The sequence below is a fragment of the Chiloscyllium plagiosum genome, unplaced genomic scaffold (assembly GCF_037043375.1).
Source record: "Chiloscyllium plagiosum isolate Xiang-an unplaced genomic scaffold, Cpla_swu_hap1 HiC_scaffold_10, whole genome shotgun sequence".
Classification (NCBI taxonomy): domain Eukaryota; kingdom Metazoa; phylum Chordata; class Chondrichthyes; order Orectolobiformes; family Hemiscylliidae; genus Chiloscyllium; species Chiloscyllium plagiosum.
In genome coordinates, this window is record NW_028270148.1 from 71,432,902 (window position 1) to 71,449,940 (window position 17,039).

General features: G+C 42.1%; 1 protein-coding gene and 1 pseudogene across 5 annotated transcripts in view; one reads left to right on the forward strand and one right to left on the reverse strand.

Moving 5' to 3' along the window:
- The window catches only part of LOC122552908 (ribosomal protein S6 kinase alpha-2), a 438,338-nt gene that overhangs the window by 200,861 nt on the left and 220,438 nt on the right, over positions 1-17,039 (reverse strand). For 2 of the 5 annotated variants that reach the window (XM_087991442.1, XM_043696113.2), the window contains exon 1: positions 5,471-5,794. The exons of 2 other annotated variants lie outside the window; for them this stretch is intronic. In XM_087991442.1, the coding sequence (XP_087847568.1) occupies positions 5,471-5,569 (99 nt within the window). In that variant the 5' untranslated portion in view covers positions 5,570-5,794. Of the gene's footprint in view, positions 1-5,470; positions 5,796-17,039 lie in introns of those variants that run through there. One more of the 5 variants, XM_087991443.1, reaches the window with a different exon arrangement.
- LOC148148983 (uncharacterized) lies at positions 12,348-16,320 on the forward strand (annotated as a pseudogene).

Here is a 17,039-nt window from a genome sequence, read left to right on the forward strand (position 1 = left end):
GCTGGTTGTCTTTTGCTTTGCGTGGAGATTAAAAAAAGAGCTAAGAGTCATTCAGCATGGAAACAGACCCTTTGGTCCAACCAGTCCATGCTGACCATGTTCCTAAACTAAACTAGCCCCACCTGCCTGCTCCTGGCCCATATCCCTCCAAACCTTTCTTATTCATGAACTTATCCAAATGTCTTTTAAACACTGTAACTGTAACTGTGTTCACCAATGGCTCTGGCACTTCATTCCACACATGAACCATTGTTTGTCCAGATCATATCTTAGGTGTTAACCAGCTTTGCCACTTGATTTTAGAAATTAATTCTGCATTATATAAAACAGATTTTTGAGTTCATCTTTATACTGGAAAAGAGGAAACTAAACTTGTGGCATTTCAATCACAAATTGCCAATAGTGGAATGCAACCTTGCATCTCCAAGCTCTTTAACCCATACAACTGAGAAACTGATAAGCTCTAATTTATTTTATCAATGTTTCTTTTCAAATTGTATACCCAATGTCTAGTTAAGACAGGAGTTCCAGAAATTTGACCCAATATCAGTGAAGGAAAGACAATATAATTTAAGGTCAGGATGGTGTGTGAGCTGGAGGGGAACTTGAGGGTGTTGATGCTTCCATGCATTTCTTGCTCTTATTTCTCCAGATAGTAGTAGTTGTAGTTTTGCAAGATATTGTTGAAGAGGCATTAATGAGTTGCTGCTTGTGCATCTTGCACATTAAAGTGTTCCAACCGTACATGGATGGTGGAGGAAATGAATGTTTGAAATTATGGATGGGGGCCAGTCAACTGCATTGCGATGTACTAGATGGAGTAAAGCATCATAAGAGCTTTGTGCACATCCAGGAAAATGGAGAGTGTTTTACACTACTCATTGTGGATGGCTTTAGGGAATAGGTCAATGAGTTAGTGACTTCAGAATTCTCTTTTCTGATGTATTATTTTAGCTACAGCATTTATATGGCTGATCTGGTTCAATTTCTGATCAATTTTGCACTACAGGATATCGATAGCAGGGTATTAAATAATGCTAATGCCATTGAAAATCAAGGAGTGATGGTGAGATTCTCTCTTGTTAAGATGGTTATTAGGTGGTTATTGCTTGGCACTTATCAGAATGAATGTTACTTGATCATTAGCTACCCAAGCCAGGATGTTATCCAGGTGTTGGGATTAGAGTGGTGCTGGAAAAGCACAGCAGGTCAAGTAGCATCCAAGGAGCAGGAAAATCGATGTTTCGGGCAAAAGCCCTTCATCAGGAATGAGGCTTCCGGGCCGGGAAGCTGAGAGATAAATGGGAGGGGAAATGGGGGGGAAGGTAGCTGAGAGTGCAATAGGTAGATGGAGGTGAGGGTGAAGGTGTTCCGAGGAGCTGTTATCCAGGTGTTGCTGCATGAGGGAACCATCGACCATTTGGAGAGTTATGACTGGTGCTGAATATTGTGCAGTCATCAGGAAATGTCCTCACTTCTGACAATATAATGGAGGGAAGGTTATTTATGGAGTAGCTGAAGATGGTTGGACCAAGGATACTACCCTGAGGAACTCATGTAATGATATTCCAGTTGATCATCTTCAAAAACCACAACCATCTTCCTTTATGCTAAGCATGACTCCAAACAGTAATAAGTTTTCTTCTTGAGTCCTACTGACTTCAATTTTGCCAGTGATCCATCATGCCAGACTCGGACAAGTGCTGTTTTGGGTTAAGGGAAGTCACTCTCATATCCTCTCTTGAATTCACCTCTTTTTTCTATATTTGTTGACCAAAGCAGGTCAGGAGCTGAGTGGTGTATGTGGAACTCTAATGTGCAAGTTATTGTTGAGTAAGTCCTACTGGATAACATTATTGTGACACCTTCCATCACTTTGCTGATGATCAAGGGGTAGACTGATGGGGCAGTATGGTCAGATAAGATTTGTCCTAATTTTTGTGGATAGAACATACCTGGGCAACTGTACTGGAACAGTTGTTCATGGCATGGCTAGTTCTGTAGTACAAGTCTTCAATACTATTGCCAGAATGTTAACAGGGTCCATAGCTTCTGCAGTATTCAGTGCCTTCAATCATTTCTTAATTTCACGTGGAATCAATCTGGTTGATGATTGGCGTCTGTGATGCAGCAGACTTCAGGAGAGGTCAAGATGGATCATCCTTGGGACTGCCACCCAAAGCTATTTGCAAATACTTCAGTCTTGTTTTTTGATGGAGGTTCCCTGATCATTGAGAAAGGGGATATTTGTGGAACTTCCTTCTTCAGTTGGTTGTTTGGCTTACCATCTCAGTGAATTAAATGTGAGCATGTTCCAGGCAGAGATAAACATCCAAGGCAGTGACATGGGAATTGAGACAAAACACCATGTGACCACAAGTTTTAGTTTCCCATGCAGGTGTGTGGATAGGAAACCTGAGCAATGGTTTATAAGGGAGTGCTGATCAGAGAGTAGAGAGCTTTGCAGAAGGAAGGACACTCAGTTGGGAAATATTGGCCACGCATCACTCCCATCCAACTGGAAGCCAAAACAAACAGCATGCCCAAATCTCCTCTCAGGCACAAGAAATGCTTAATGTATGGTGAAATCCTCTGCAAGAACATAACGGAAAATGAAACTGAAGGGTACATGCTGCAGGAGTAAAAACAAAAGGCTTGAAACAAAATTACAATGAACAGAATAGGAAACATATCAAGTTGATTCGAAATATAAGGTCTCACATAATACCTATTAAGCAATACTCAAAATCCAGATTATCCAAATCAAAATCCAAATTATCCAAAACAAAAGTAATTTGCTTCTAGAATGCAAGTTATTCATATTCTTTCCAATATTTTTTAATTCACAGACCTTTGCCCTGCATTCCCCCAAGTACAAATTCCACTTACATGAGTAAAGCTAAAGGCAGACTGCTTCAGTAAATAATCAATAAAGCTCCACTAACTAACAATTGATGGCTTTCACTGCATCAGTCAATTCATGACTACACCCTGATGAGCTAAAAAAGCTTCCATCTGTCATAATTTCTATTCTGGAGATTTGAATCCATCTACATTTCTCACATTATGGGATAAAGCACTTTGGCAATGATCCCATTTAATCAGGAATGGCAAATAAATGAACTTTTAGCCAGAAGGCGTCCAGCTCCATTGTGTTGAAAATATTTTTTAAAAGTGTTCACTTCTCCTTTGAGGCCTAACTGTTTGTCCCCTTAGATTCTCCAATGTGAGGGAGTGCCAGGCGCAAACACTTGCCTCAATTTCTCCAAGCACCCCTACAAAATGGAATCCATTCACTATAACTGGAGGAAAGTGAGGGAAAACTCCTGCATGGTCAACTTCATGCTGTCCCACATTATGTCTATTTAAGACAGACGCACTCAATTTCCTCTGGTATGGATCCCAGGAAATCTCAACAGTGTCAAGAGAATTGAGAACAATGGTCATGGGTCACATTTTATATTATTTTCTTTGTATTTGGAAATTGAGCATTAAAGAAATAAATTCACAGTGATTATTTTCAGTTGATATTTGTATAAAACCAAAATCAGAATTATGTTACTGAAGTAATGAAATACCATGAAATCTGTAAAATATGTGAATGAAGCATGGACTTCTCCGTGTGAGATTTCCCTAATAGAGTCATAGAGTCATACAGCATGGAAACAGACCCCTCGGTCCAACAAGTTCATGCTGAAGATAATACTGGATCGCAGGACCACCAATACCCACTCAGACCCTCTGGACACAGATATTTGTACTGCTTACAGTAGAGGGTATAATTTATTCAGGTCCTAATACCGACAGTCTTTCTTTCTGTCTTGTACATTTATTCTATTGATCAATGGATAGCATATTTATATCCTGATGTTATAAATTGACTATAAGGTATTTGTAATGTCACAATGTCAATATTTTCCCCACACATCTGCCCACAGGTACCTTCTGTTCAAAATCTCAGATTGGCACCCAGCACCCAAATCACGGTTTCGTTTCTCACTATATCTGGTATCTCTCCACCCCCTCACACACACATTCACACCCTTACACACACACACAGTCCCTTTGATCAGTCTACACAGAAATATTGACATTGCAGCCAGGACATGGCAACAACTTGCATTTCTACGGCGATATAATCCTACCACCGAGGTCCTTCACAGAAGTGCACACAGCCACAATGTTGACATCGTGCTTTTTAAGCTGATATCAGGAAAGCTGGAGGAAGCCAAGAGGTGGTTCTAAGAAGAATTTGTAAAGACTGGGAGAGAGGTGGTGATGGACAGAGGTGGTTTCGGGAAGGAATTCACAACTGACTCTTGGGAGGGATGCCGGTGCCCATGGCACTCACGGAGAGGCATGTGGAGGAGAAAAAAAAACCCTGAAGGGAATCAAAGAATTGAAGGTCTTTGGTGCAGTATTTGAAATGAACACCAGTGACCCGATTCTGCATTTTGTTGCTTTGTCCGAGATCATATTTCGTGCCATTGCCGGCATGTTCCGAAAGAGAAGTGAAGATATTTCCTGTCCTGACATAAAGGGTTTTGTTTGGATTTTTGAGCATGAGCGAGCTGTTGTCATGCAGAGGAAGAGATAGCAATGAGAAGGGACGGCTGCTGGAGATTTGATTTCAAGTCTACAAAGGAAGCGAGGGGAATGAATTGGCCGGGCTTGGATACCTCGCCTTTGTTGGATATTTCGCTTCAAACCGGTCAGCAGCGGTCCCACACTGCAGTCTATGTTCACCTTCCACACAGCGCAGGCTGCAGCCAGACTAAATGGCATTAATTGTGCTGGGACCATTCCAACTGCAGTCAGTACATTTCCCCTTTCTAACCGCTGAGTTGTTTTAAATCCTATAGTTAGAAATCTCAGAGCATGTATGCCCCTTCTGAATCTAGAGTGACACTCCGAGAGAGGGGGAAAACCCTTGTGAGGAGGGGGGGGGGGGGGGGGAACAGTTATTCTGTCGTTATTTTAATAAAAGAATTCAATGATCTAACTTCTGAGTGCCTGGAAATTCTCGCAATTAAGTCATTTAGCAAGAGCGGAGAGGGGACACACACACTGACACATCATTGCCGGCTAAGGGGAATGGCCCAGATAACCCTGGAGCACCCATAACACGGGGACCAGTCAGAAAAGACTGATAAAAGGGGCTGGCCTCCGGGCAAGATCAGGAATCTCGAATCTGGCCGTTTCCCTGTGTAATCGCAATGTGTTCCTTGTCCTGATGCAGCGAGCTGTCCAGCCCCAGCTCCTGCTGTGTTGGCATGGCTCGCCACAGCAGCTGTCCTGCTGCGTACTCGGGCTTTGCCAAACCCCAGCCCATCCCAATGCAATGCCACCCGCACCCTCTCTCTTTGTTTTCCTCTCCCAGCAGCAGGGATGCTCCGCCGCTAAAAAAAGCAGCTATGGCAAAGCACAAGGACCGTGGTTCATGTCATTCGGCAACATTTAGGCAACCAACCTCGTATTTGCTTAAACTCGAGCTCTTGCTGCGGGATTTCTTGCGCAGGTAAACAGAGAAGAAGCGGCGCACGGTGAATTTCTTTACGCTCATGTCCATTGCTCTCTCTCTCTCTGTGTCTCCCACTGCTCCTGGGCTCGCTCAAAGCGGCACCAACTTCGCCCGTGAACGCTCGATACGAGAAATCTGCTCAAGGTTCAGTCTCAATCCGCCTCAGAGAACTGGCTCGACTCCCTGGGAGCCCCCTGCATCTTCCTGTACCAGCTGCCCAGCTCTCTCCACCGAGCTAACGCGGACTGAGGAAGCTCTCCCTTCCCTTGGTCCCCTCAGCGGCTGCTCGGTACGTTCGCCTCTCCGCACCTTCCTGAGCCTCTCGGGGACCCCCCCCAGAACAAGGGGCTTTCCCTTCTCCCTCGCCAGGAGCTCCAGCCACATGAGAGCCTGGCACCGCTCAGACCTGGCCAATGTTTTTGGCTGGGAGAAAGGCTGCCCGCGAGGGCGGGGGAAGCAGCTCCTTTTTCTATCGGAACAGCCCGAGTGATGAGTGACATTTAAACTGAACCCGCTCCAGCGGCAAAATCACTCCTCATTGTGTCAAACTGCACGGCCACCTCCAGTAATCTCGCCCCACTGCCGTAAAGGACTGAATATAAACAGAAATTGTTAAAGGAGGGAGGGTAGTGCGGAACCGTGAATAAAGCAGACAGCATTTTGTCGCACAGTGGTAGTGCCACTACATCAAGTCCCAACTGCCCAGGATGTGCCTCGTAGCAAGTATCCTCGGCTTCATTCATCGGGGTGCAAAGGATGAGAGCAGCAAGAATTTTTAAAGGACTCCAGTTCGACTTCACCTGGATTATGGTGTCCCGTTCTGGACGCCACTCTTTTATGAAGAATGTGAATGCTCTGGAGAAACTGCAAAAGAGGTTTGAAAGAATGGTTCCAAGGATGAGGAAATAAACACTTGAGTTATGGTGGTAGATTGGAGAAGTTCACCTTGGAGAGAGGAGAAGGCTGAGCAGAGAAGTTTTCAAAAAGCATGAAGGGTCTGGACAAAGCAGACAGGGAAAAACAGTACAGGCCCATTAAAAACATCAAGACCCATATGCATTTAAAATGTTTTGCAAAAGAAACAAACGCAAGGTGAGAAAAAAAAAATCGAGTGAAGAGTTAAGGTCTGAAATACATTCCCTGGAAATGTGGTGGAAACAGGTTCAACTAAAGCATTCCAGAAGGCACTGGAGGATGATTTAAATAGGTATAGTATTCAGCATTACATGTAAAAGGCAGGACATCAACCAAAATGTTCAGAGAGCCAGTGCTGACATGATGGGCCAAATAGCCTCCTTCTGCACCATAACAAAAGCAGAATCAGATACCGCAGTGTTCAGTTATAAAGAAAAGGTATGAGGTTACAGTTCAAAATCACATATTTTGAGATTGCTGAGAAGGAATCAGATGTAGATAGAATCACTATGGGAAGTAAATTAGGTAGAAATAAATGTCAGTTTGTGATGAACCCAACCCACAAGACTATCATGAATAATCCAGCCTCAGTGAGACTGTACTCTACCAGGTGTCATGTTATCTTTCCTAACAAGTGAATTCAGTTGGCAATCAGCAAGAATTTTAATTGATTTCTTTCACTTTGTCCAGAATTCCCTTTTAAAACTTCAGTGACACAGTAGGGTAGTTTATTCGCAATACAACCTGGGTGGCAGGTCACTACTCTTTTGATGAATTCCAGTGAAAGGGGGAATGAGTGAGAAAACCAGTCAGCATTGTTGTAAGGAACATCTCACCTTTGAACAGAAGCCACTTCAGAACATGCACAGCACAAACAAAACCTTACATTGATATAACACCTTTCATAAGCTCAATATAACACAAAGTGCAATAAAGCCAACAAAGAACTTTGGAAGAGTAGACCCTTATATGTCACAGCTGGCAACTTGAGAAGTCGTGTGCTTTCCTTTGAAATGATGCCACAGAACCTTTTACATTCTCAAAAAAATACAGAGTTGGATAATTATTGAGTACTGTTATACCAATAAATAGCATAAGTTATCAGTGATACCTGCTTTCATGGATGCACACTTGAACTACTCTATGAGCAGGGTAACTTCAGGAATGCTGTCTTGTTACAACCGGATCCAATACAAGGATCCTGAATTTATTATAGTTCCAGATGGGATGCTGCAAACTGCCAAATTCCCAGGTGAAAAGGGATGAACTGACTCCCCTTTTTTATTCACTTTCCCCTTCATTTGGTTGCAACAAAATTAACTTAAAGAGTATTCCTTTGCCTTGTGTATTCCCAGACCCAAATGAACTCACACTTTAAAATGAGCCGATGTAATCAACTTTTCTTGAATGAATAACAAAAAAAGTTTATAATTACTGCACACAATACCCATACTCAAATATTGGAAATAAGAGGTGAGTTCAAAAAGATGAAACAAAAATAGGTTTGTAAACCAGTCTTTGAATTGTTTGCGAAGACAATTGATATTTTGAATATTACTGCATAATGATTAGCCCTGTTTCAGCAAGGTGTAGCTGCCTTTGAAACATGGTGGATGTCAGAGGCCAATAATGTAAGAGTAGGAAGTAAGTTCAAGAATGCGTGTAACCTTTCATTGGCCATATATTGACCTGCACATTGACAAATGACTGGCTGCTGATCTACATATGGATTTTGGATTTTTTTTAAGACCCTTTCTTCTTTAGACTTTTTCTTTTCTCTTTTCACTTCCTTTATCTCTCATTAACCGCATTTTCTATATCATTTTTCTTTTTTTTTTCCTTCTCTATTCTTGTGCTTTCTCGATATCTCCGTTTTCTTACTCTGGGAGTCTGTGGTTTGTATTCTCCTCATTATGAGGGTTGAATAAGAGGGACAGCTACTGTACTGTTTGGAAAGAGTTCCAGGATTTTAGCCCAGTGCCACGGAAGGAAAGGCAACATAGTTTCAAGTCAGGATATTGCGTGACTAGGAGGGGAAAGTGTCTGTGGTGGTGTTCCCATACTTCTCCTGCCCTTGCCATTCTAGATGATAATGATTGTCGGTTTGGAAGGTGCTAGTGAAGATACTTTGGTGAACTGCTGCAACACATCTTACAGATGTCATAAACTGTGTTACTGTGCATCAATGGTGGAGGGAGTGAAGATTAAGATGGGAAATGGAGGCAGCTTCCTTGTTTTATTTCAATCTGAAGCTCTCAGTGACTTTTTCCACTTGGCAGTTAATTTAGCTTGGCTCACATGATTTCTTCTGTGAAACAATTAAACTTTCACTGCAACTAAACTCCCATTTCTTTTCCCTCAATTACTGCTTGCCATTTAGGAATTATTAACACAAACATATATATCTGTGACGTATGGGCAGCACTGGCTAGGTGGGCATTTGCTTTCCATCCTTTGTTGTCCTGAACAAGGTAGTGAATAACCAACATGAACTGCTACAGTCTGTGCAATGAACGTTTGCCCATGGTAATGTTAGGTTGGGAGTTCCAAATTTGTGATCCAGCAACAGTGAAGGAATTGGAAACAGTGTTCAAGGGATAAGACTTTTGTCAAGGAGGGATGGATTTTGGCAGTTGGGGAAACATTTGACTGAAAAAACATTTTGCTTAAAGAGGCACCCATCCACCATATTTTTAGTGAGGGGAGACAATGGTTGGGATGGAATTAGAGTGCACACTTCCTCTGGTGACAGGTCCAAGGCAGCAATAGAGTTAGTGAGCCTGGTAGGCTAGAAGGCCCACCTCCTATATAGAGCCATTAGCTCATTGTAATCATGAATGTTAGGCCCTTACACTCTCACTTCACACTGCACGCTCACCTGCTACCCATGTCCCTAATAGCTCCTATTGCATTGTCAAGCTCCCCCCTCCAGTATTTCTTGAGGTACAGGTGCAGTCTAGCTACAGTATATGGTGGAAATTGTTATGGAAAAGTGTTTGAGCAGTAAGAACAATGAATAATGGTGTAATAAAGTACAGAGTATGCTCCAATGTTCTGTGACACAATTTTGGAGGCATTGGTCCAGGAGCAGTGCAGGTGAAAAGCCCTTTGTCTATAGAAGACCAGGAGACCTAAAGAGAGAAACTAAGAAGGCAATAGGAATAGTTAGCCACTATGGTCAATACCAGCAGTGTATCCCTGAGAAGCTGGTTGTACTGCTGTAAGACATTCAATGACCTCACACAAGATGTCAAGATCAGTAAATACATCTTCAAATGCTATGAATGATGACAACTAATTCACTAATCTTGCACACTTCTCAAATCATCATCCTCTTTCATTCACCCACTAACATTGCTGATCAAATCAAAACCTAACCATATTTCACAGCTTGTACTTACTACCGCAATTTAACCATGACTGGTATATCACTTGATCACATTGAACTACACTTAGTAACCATATAGGATTACAACACAGTACATTGCATAGAAATAGGCCATTTAGCCCAACCAGTCTATGCTGGCATTTATACTCCCCTATCACTCCTCCCATCTTTCCTTAATGTAAATCTAGCATTGTAAACCTTACTCTGTTATCTCTCAAAATGCATGACTCACTTCCCTTTAAATGCATCCATTTAGTTTGATTCAAACACTCCTTATGATGTCAAGGTACATATTCTCACCATACAGTCATAGAATTGCACAGCACAGAAACAGACTTTTGCGTCCAATTAAGTTTCACCAACTGATGTAGTCCCATTTGCCAGTATTTAAACCATTTCTCTCTAAAACCTTCCTATTCATGTACCTATCCATAAAAAAAAATGAAAATGAGCAGAGGAAGTGAGGGATTATGTGGCCGAATGGGTATGATGAGTAGGTGAGTGAATATATGAGTGGATGAGAGGTTGTGGTGGGCAGGTTGGTGGGTGAGTGAGGTGGATAGTGAGGACTGCAGATGCTGGATATCAGAGTCAAGATTAGAGTGATGCTGGAAAAGCACAGCAGGTCAGGCAGCATCTGAGGAGCAGGAAAATCAACATTTCGGGCAGGAGCCCCTCATTCTTGATGAAGGTCTCCTGCCTGAAAAGTTGATTTTCCTACTCCTAGGATGCTGCCTGGATAGTTAGATACATGAGTCAGTTGAATAGATGGGTAAGGTAAGTGAATGATGTCATGATGTAGGTAGTGGGTAGGTGGGGGATGGATGTCTGGATGGGGTAGATGAGTAGGTGAGTTGGGTAGTGAGTGAGGTGGGCAAGGTGAATAAATAGAAGATGTGCTGATGTAGGTATTCGGGATGAGTGGCTGATTTGGTTAAGGGGTTTCTGGTAATCGGGAGGGAGTTGCAGATTCAGAGAATACACAGGGTTGCTCGGAGAATCTGGGGGTCAATCACTGACGAGGGAGCTGCCAAGGGTTTGGTGGGGTAATAAGGTGGCCAGATGGGGTCATAGAGTGGTTGGAATGGAACCTGGAGGCTATAAAGTTATTGAGAGGTCGTGGGGGAGTCAAGAGATTGTGCGGGAACCAGAAGTTTGTGGAGGAGTCAGGAGGTATGGTCAGGGGGAGAAAGTGGTCTGGTGGTTCAAGTAGTCTGTGGAGATTAGGATAGACATGGTCGGGTTAGGGAGTTTGATGTTCAGACCTGGGGAATTTAATGGTTGAGGTGGGGAGTTTTGTAATATGGATAGAGAGTTTGGTAGTAGAGGGGTGTTTCAGTGGGGACATAGTGGGGTGTAGTTATGCAATCAAATGTGGGTTGGGTGGTCAAGTGGGGTAGTTAGATGTTAGGCAGGTCATAATCTATTCATCAACAGCCAAGTCAATTCAGTGAAGACATTTCAGGAAATGAAATGCGCCCTGGTGTTCAGATGAAGCAGCACATTAAAGTAAAACTACTGGAGTGTTAAATGTTTATATGACACCCCAAAAATAGACTAAATTATGTGCTTAATTGTTTAATACTTTTTGTCTACTTGAGAAAATGCCTGCACAGGAACATTCTAACTGAGTGTAATGTCAATAATTCAAATCAACTGAACAATAAAAAAATTGTACTAATTCCAATTTATGTTTGCACATCATTATTTACAAGTTACAAGAGCTCATTAATCAATATTTGTTGTGATCCTGATCTTGCCACATTCGCTCCCCATTCCAAACCCCCTTTTGACATCATTTGTGTTTTATGAGTTTAACTCTCAGTCTCTGATTTCTGATCTCACAGCTTGAATGCCCAAATCCTGCTCTCATCTCCATGTTTCACACTTGAACACTTGAAGTCTTACTCCCACTTCCTTGGCCTCCCCACTTTAAACTTACCCAGCACTCCAATTCTGATGTCACCACTTTAACTCCAGCTCGCACTGTCCTGTATCTCAACATGGCAATTTTGCAATCCAATCTGAACTCCCTGTGCTCCCAAAGTTTAACTTCCTTCCCAAGAAGCAAATCAATACCAGAGACAGTTAAACTGGGTTGTTTTGGACAGTGAGTGCTCAGGATCTTGGAAGAAGAGTGAAGTGTGTGGTCAATCTTGAAGGAGGTTGGGAGAAGTATATTACTTAAGAGATGGGCTGTTGAAATCTAATGTCTTTTCGAAGTAGGTGTTTACTCACATTCTGACAGATATGCACACTTAGAAGTAGCATGAGGTCCAGGCTGTTGCTTCTTTCTTAAGGTTCTCTTGATCATCATATGATCTGTTACATTACAACATATTTTCTATTTACTTGGTCAAGTATTAATCATTTACCCTAAATCTAGCCCCCAAATCCTTCGTTATCTTCATACAATCCTCCTACATTTCATCCAAATGTCTTTGTTACAAAGGGATAGCTGTTACAGTGGGTTCACCAATTTTCCCAAACTCTGTCAAAGTTTCCTGAGAGGTGGTTACAAATATGCGCTCTCCATGTTTACATTTGCACTCTGAGAGTCATTATTTGAGTTGTCAGAGATGTCTGTTATTGGATGATGTTCTCTTCCTCAAAGTCTGGATAGTTAGTCCATCCTATTAATGCTTTCCTCTCATTGATCTGCTTCGTTTCTCTTTGCTCCAGAGTGCAATGTATCTATTGTTGCACCCTTGTTTGATTTCCGGTCATTTTCTTGCTATAAAAGGCAAGTATTGGTCCTTGAGGATATGAAAAACTCTTTATTGAATTTGATGATCTTCCTACTTTGGTTGATCAACTGGTATTCTTGACAATATAACTGTATCTGCTGTGAGCTGCTACTTTCCCTGAAAGTATTCTATTGTAGCATTTTTATCTCATCAGCCTTAATCTGAATTTTTTTTATCATTGGTGGCATTGTTGCACTTTGTTTACTGTTCCATCTATTTTTATTCTGAATTGTAACCCTAGAACATGCATCAGAAAATGTTTTGCTTGCTCAAGTAGCTGGGAGCATTTCGTTTTTGATCACAAAGCAACTGTTCAGTTTCTGTTAATGATCTGAAAAGTAATAAACTGGTATTCTTTTGCCATCGTTTTTGATTGAGAAGAACATGCCCCTAGTTCAGTCAATGATGCCTTAGCAGCCTTTGGTTGGCAGTTCAGGATCAGAATATGCTAGAATTTCTGATAACATCAGCATTTTTCCTCTCGAAAGACGACTGTTGGTTTTCATTCCATGCCTCTCATTGATGCTTAGTCTGTCTGAAGATTTCTTGTCATGATTCATTCACTTGTGCAAGATATCGTTGATACTTGCTCATTTGATTGTGTTGTTACTGGGTGACCTTAACTATAAAGGACAATAGCCTTTGTCTCTCAGGGGTCTACTGTTATGCCTATTGGTTGAACTTTATGTTTCAAGCACTTGACACTACGCATAAAGAACTCACAATTCTCAGTTAATGTCAATCCTGCTTCCTGCAAAGGCTTGGTACTGGGTCTTATCCTTTTGTCATGCTCAGTCTAGTTGATTCATGGAATAGAATGTCATCTTTGTGACAATACACCACCTTTTAATCTCTCCAATATGTTTGGCCCCTGGAATATTTTCTGTGTAGAAGTGATGCTAAAAGATTAAAGGTTAACGCAATTCTATCCAAATATGTCGTGAACATTTTTAAGAAGGTTGATTCTTCATCGAATGATGACTCTCAGAATTCACTATTAGAATCAAGCTTGGTGAAAATGGTACCCTTGCAAGTGTTACAAAACCTTCATCAATCCTCAAGCCATAGGATAGATTTCTGACACTGCAAATTTATTTAGTTGTGTAAAGTCCACACAAATTTTTAATTCAACATTCAGTTTTACAACTAGCATCAACTACCAACGCCAATTTGTCATTTTGGTTACAAATACAATGGCACCATAGTGAAGCATTACCTCAACTTCTTATTTCACTATTCTTTCTAAAGTACTGGCAGGACTTGTCTGGGTGTGAATAGGCAAATTATATTCTCATCTGTTCTCAGCATTGTGGTATGCTGTCTTTAGCTTCCCCAGGTCAGTTTTACCATGAGCAATTTCTGGAATTCAGTTCTGAATTGTTTTGAATTTATGTAGTAAAGTGTTAACCATTCAGAGTAAATCTTACATCTCCCTCCCCCACAACATTGGTCTTATACAATTAGAATCATGGAATCATAGAGCTGTACAGCATGGAAATGGACCCTTTGGTTCAACTCATCCATGCCAACAAGATCTCCTAAATTAATCAAATCCCATTTACCAGCATTTGTCCCATATCTCTCTAAACCCTTCCTAATCATGTACCAATCCAGATGTCCTTCAAATATTGCAATTGCACCAGCTTCCACCACTTCCTTTAGCAGCTCATTCCATACATGCACCATCCTCTGCCTGTAAAACATTGTCTCTTAGGTCCCTTTTAAATCTTACTCCTCTCACGCTAGTTTTGGACTCCTCTACCCTGGGGAAAAGACTTGGCTATTTACCCTATCTATGTCCCTCATGATTTTATAAACATCTGTAAGGTCACCCCTCAGCCTCTGATGTTCGAAGGAAAATAACCCAGCCTATTCAGCCTCTCCCTATAGCTCAAACCCTCCAACCCTGACAGCATCCTTGTAAATGTTTTCTGAATCATCTACTTCACAATATCTTTCCTGCAGAAGGGAGACCAGAATTGAATGCAGTATTGCAAAAGTGACTTAACCAATGTCATGTGCAGCCACAATATGACCTCCCAATTCTTTACTCAATGCAGTTCTTGCCTAAATTCTTGGACACATACGTCTCCATCAAGGATGGACACCTCAGCACCACACTCTGCCGCAAACCCACAAACAACCTCACAATGCTACACTTCTCCAGCTTCCACCCAAAACATATTAAAACAGCCATTCCCTATGGACAAGTCTGACGCATACACCTGATCTGCTCAGATGAGGAGGAACGTGATGGACACCTGGAAATACTCAAGGATGCCCTCACAAGAACGGGGTACGATGCTCAACTCATCGACCGCCAGTTCCGACCTGCCACAGCAAGGAACCGTAATGACCTCCTCAGGAGACAGACACGTGCTGCAACTGACAGGGTACCCTTCATTGTTCAGTACTTCCCAGGAGCTGAAAAATTATGCCATGTTCTTCGTGACCTGCAACACATTATCAGTGAGGATGAGCACTCTCCAAGACCTTCCCCACACCTCCACTACTTGCCTTTAAACAACCGCCAAACCCCAAACAGATCATTGTTCGTAGCAAACTGCCCGGCTCTCAGGACAACTCCATACAACCCTGTCACGGTGGACGCTGCAAGACGTGTCAGATTGTGGACATAGATACCACTATTACGCGTGGGAACACCTCCCACCTTGTACATGGCAGGTACTCATGTGACTCAGCCAACATTGTCTATCTTATACATTGCAGGCAAGGATGCCCGGAGGCATGGTACATTGGGGAAACCGAACAAAGGCTACGACAACAGATGAATGGCACCGCACAACAATCAACAGACAGGAGGGTTCCCTCCCAGTTGGGGAACACTTCAGTGGTCTAGGACATTCAGCCTCAGACTTTCGGGTGACCATCCTCCAAGATAGACTTCGGGACAGACAGCAGAGAAAAGTGGCCGAGCAGAGGCTGATAGCTAAGTTCGGTACCCATAGGGAGGGCCTCAACCAGGACCTTGGGTTCATATCACATTACAGGTGACCACCATTGCACTACACACACACACAGATATTCCTACACACACACACACTCTCACATACACACGGACACAGGTACACACGGACACACACACAGACACCCACACACACCCTTATAGACACACACACTCCCACACTCACACATGCACCCCCTCACAGACTTAAGATACTCTGCACTCACTACACACACACACACACACACTTTCTCACACTCATAATCCCCACCCCAGACAGACAGACACACACAGACAGACAAAGACCCACATGCACACATATATTTTGTGGGGTGAATTTGTACTTGCAGAGTTACATTATACTTTGCTCAAAAACTGCATGCATTCATGTAGAACTCTAAGCTCAAAAACCGCATGAATTTATGTAAAACTCCGTTATCTCACTTTTTAGATTAGAATCAATCTAAACATCATGGCATAGACAGGGAACACAGGGGGCTAACACCTTCAACATCTTGTCTTGCTATCACCATTGTTAACAGCTAACCCGAGAATGCAACTTTAAAAAAAAAGTTGTGTGATTTACACATGAAAGAAGTGAAACTATCACTGTATTCTAACAGATGAAAGGCTTAACAGACAATCAATTTTTCAATGTATAATTTCAGTTACATCACACTGTAAATTTTTGCTATAAATTCTGTGTTAGATCGAGCCCTCCGCTATCACCTGATGAAGGAGCGTCGCTCCGAAAGCTAGTGTGCTTCCAATTAAACCTGTTGGACTATAACCTGGTGTTGTGTGATTTTTAACTTTGTTCTTGCCTAATACAGTCAAAATTGACCTTCCTCCAATTTAGAACTTAAACTTTTAGATCCCACCTATCCTTTTCTATTACTATTTTGAAACTAGAAGAAGAATGATTACTGGCCCCAAAGTGCACCCCCACTGACAGCTATTTCCCAAGAGTAAGTCAAGTTTTGCTCCTTCTCTAGTAGGTACATCCACATACTGAATCAGAAAATTTTCTTGAATACTCTTAACAAATTTCTCTCCATCTAATCCCTTAACATTATGGCAGTCCCAGTCTATGTTTGGAAAGTTAAAATCCTCTAGAATTACCACCCAATTATTCTTATAGATAAATGAGATCTCCTTACAAATTTGCCTCTCAATTTCTCACTGACTATTAGGAGGTCTATAGTACAATCCCACTCAGGTAATCATCCCTTTCTATTTGTCAGTTCTACTCAAATACCCTTGGATGTATTCCCAGGAATGTCCTCCCTAAGTACAGCTGTAATGTTATCCCTAATTAATAACATCACTTCCCATCCTCTCTTGCCCCCTTTCTATCCTTCCTTCGAAACCTATACATGGAACATTAAGCTGCCAGTCCTGTCCATCCTTGAGCCACATTTCTGTAAAACCGCTGTGATATCCCAGTCACATATTCCTAACCATGCCCTGAGTTCATCCGCCTTACCTGTCAGGCCTCTTGCA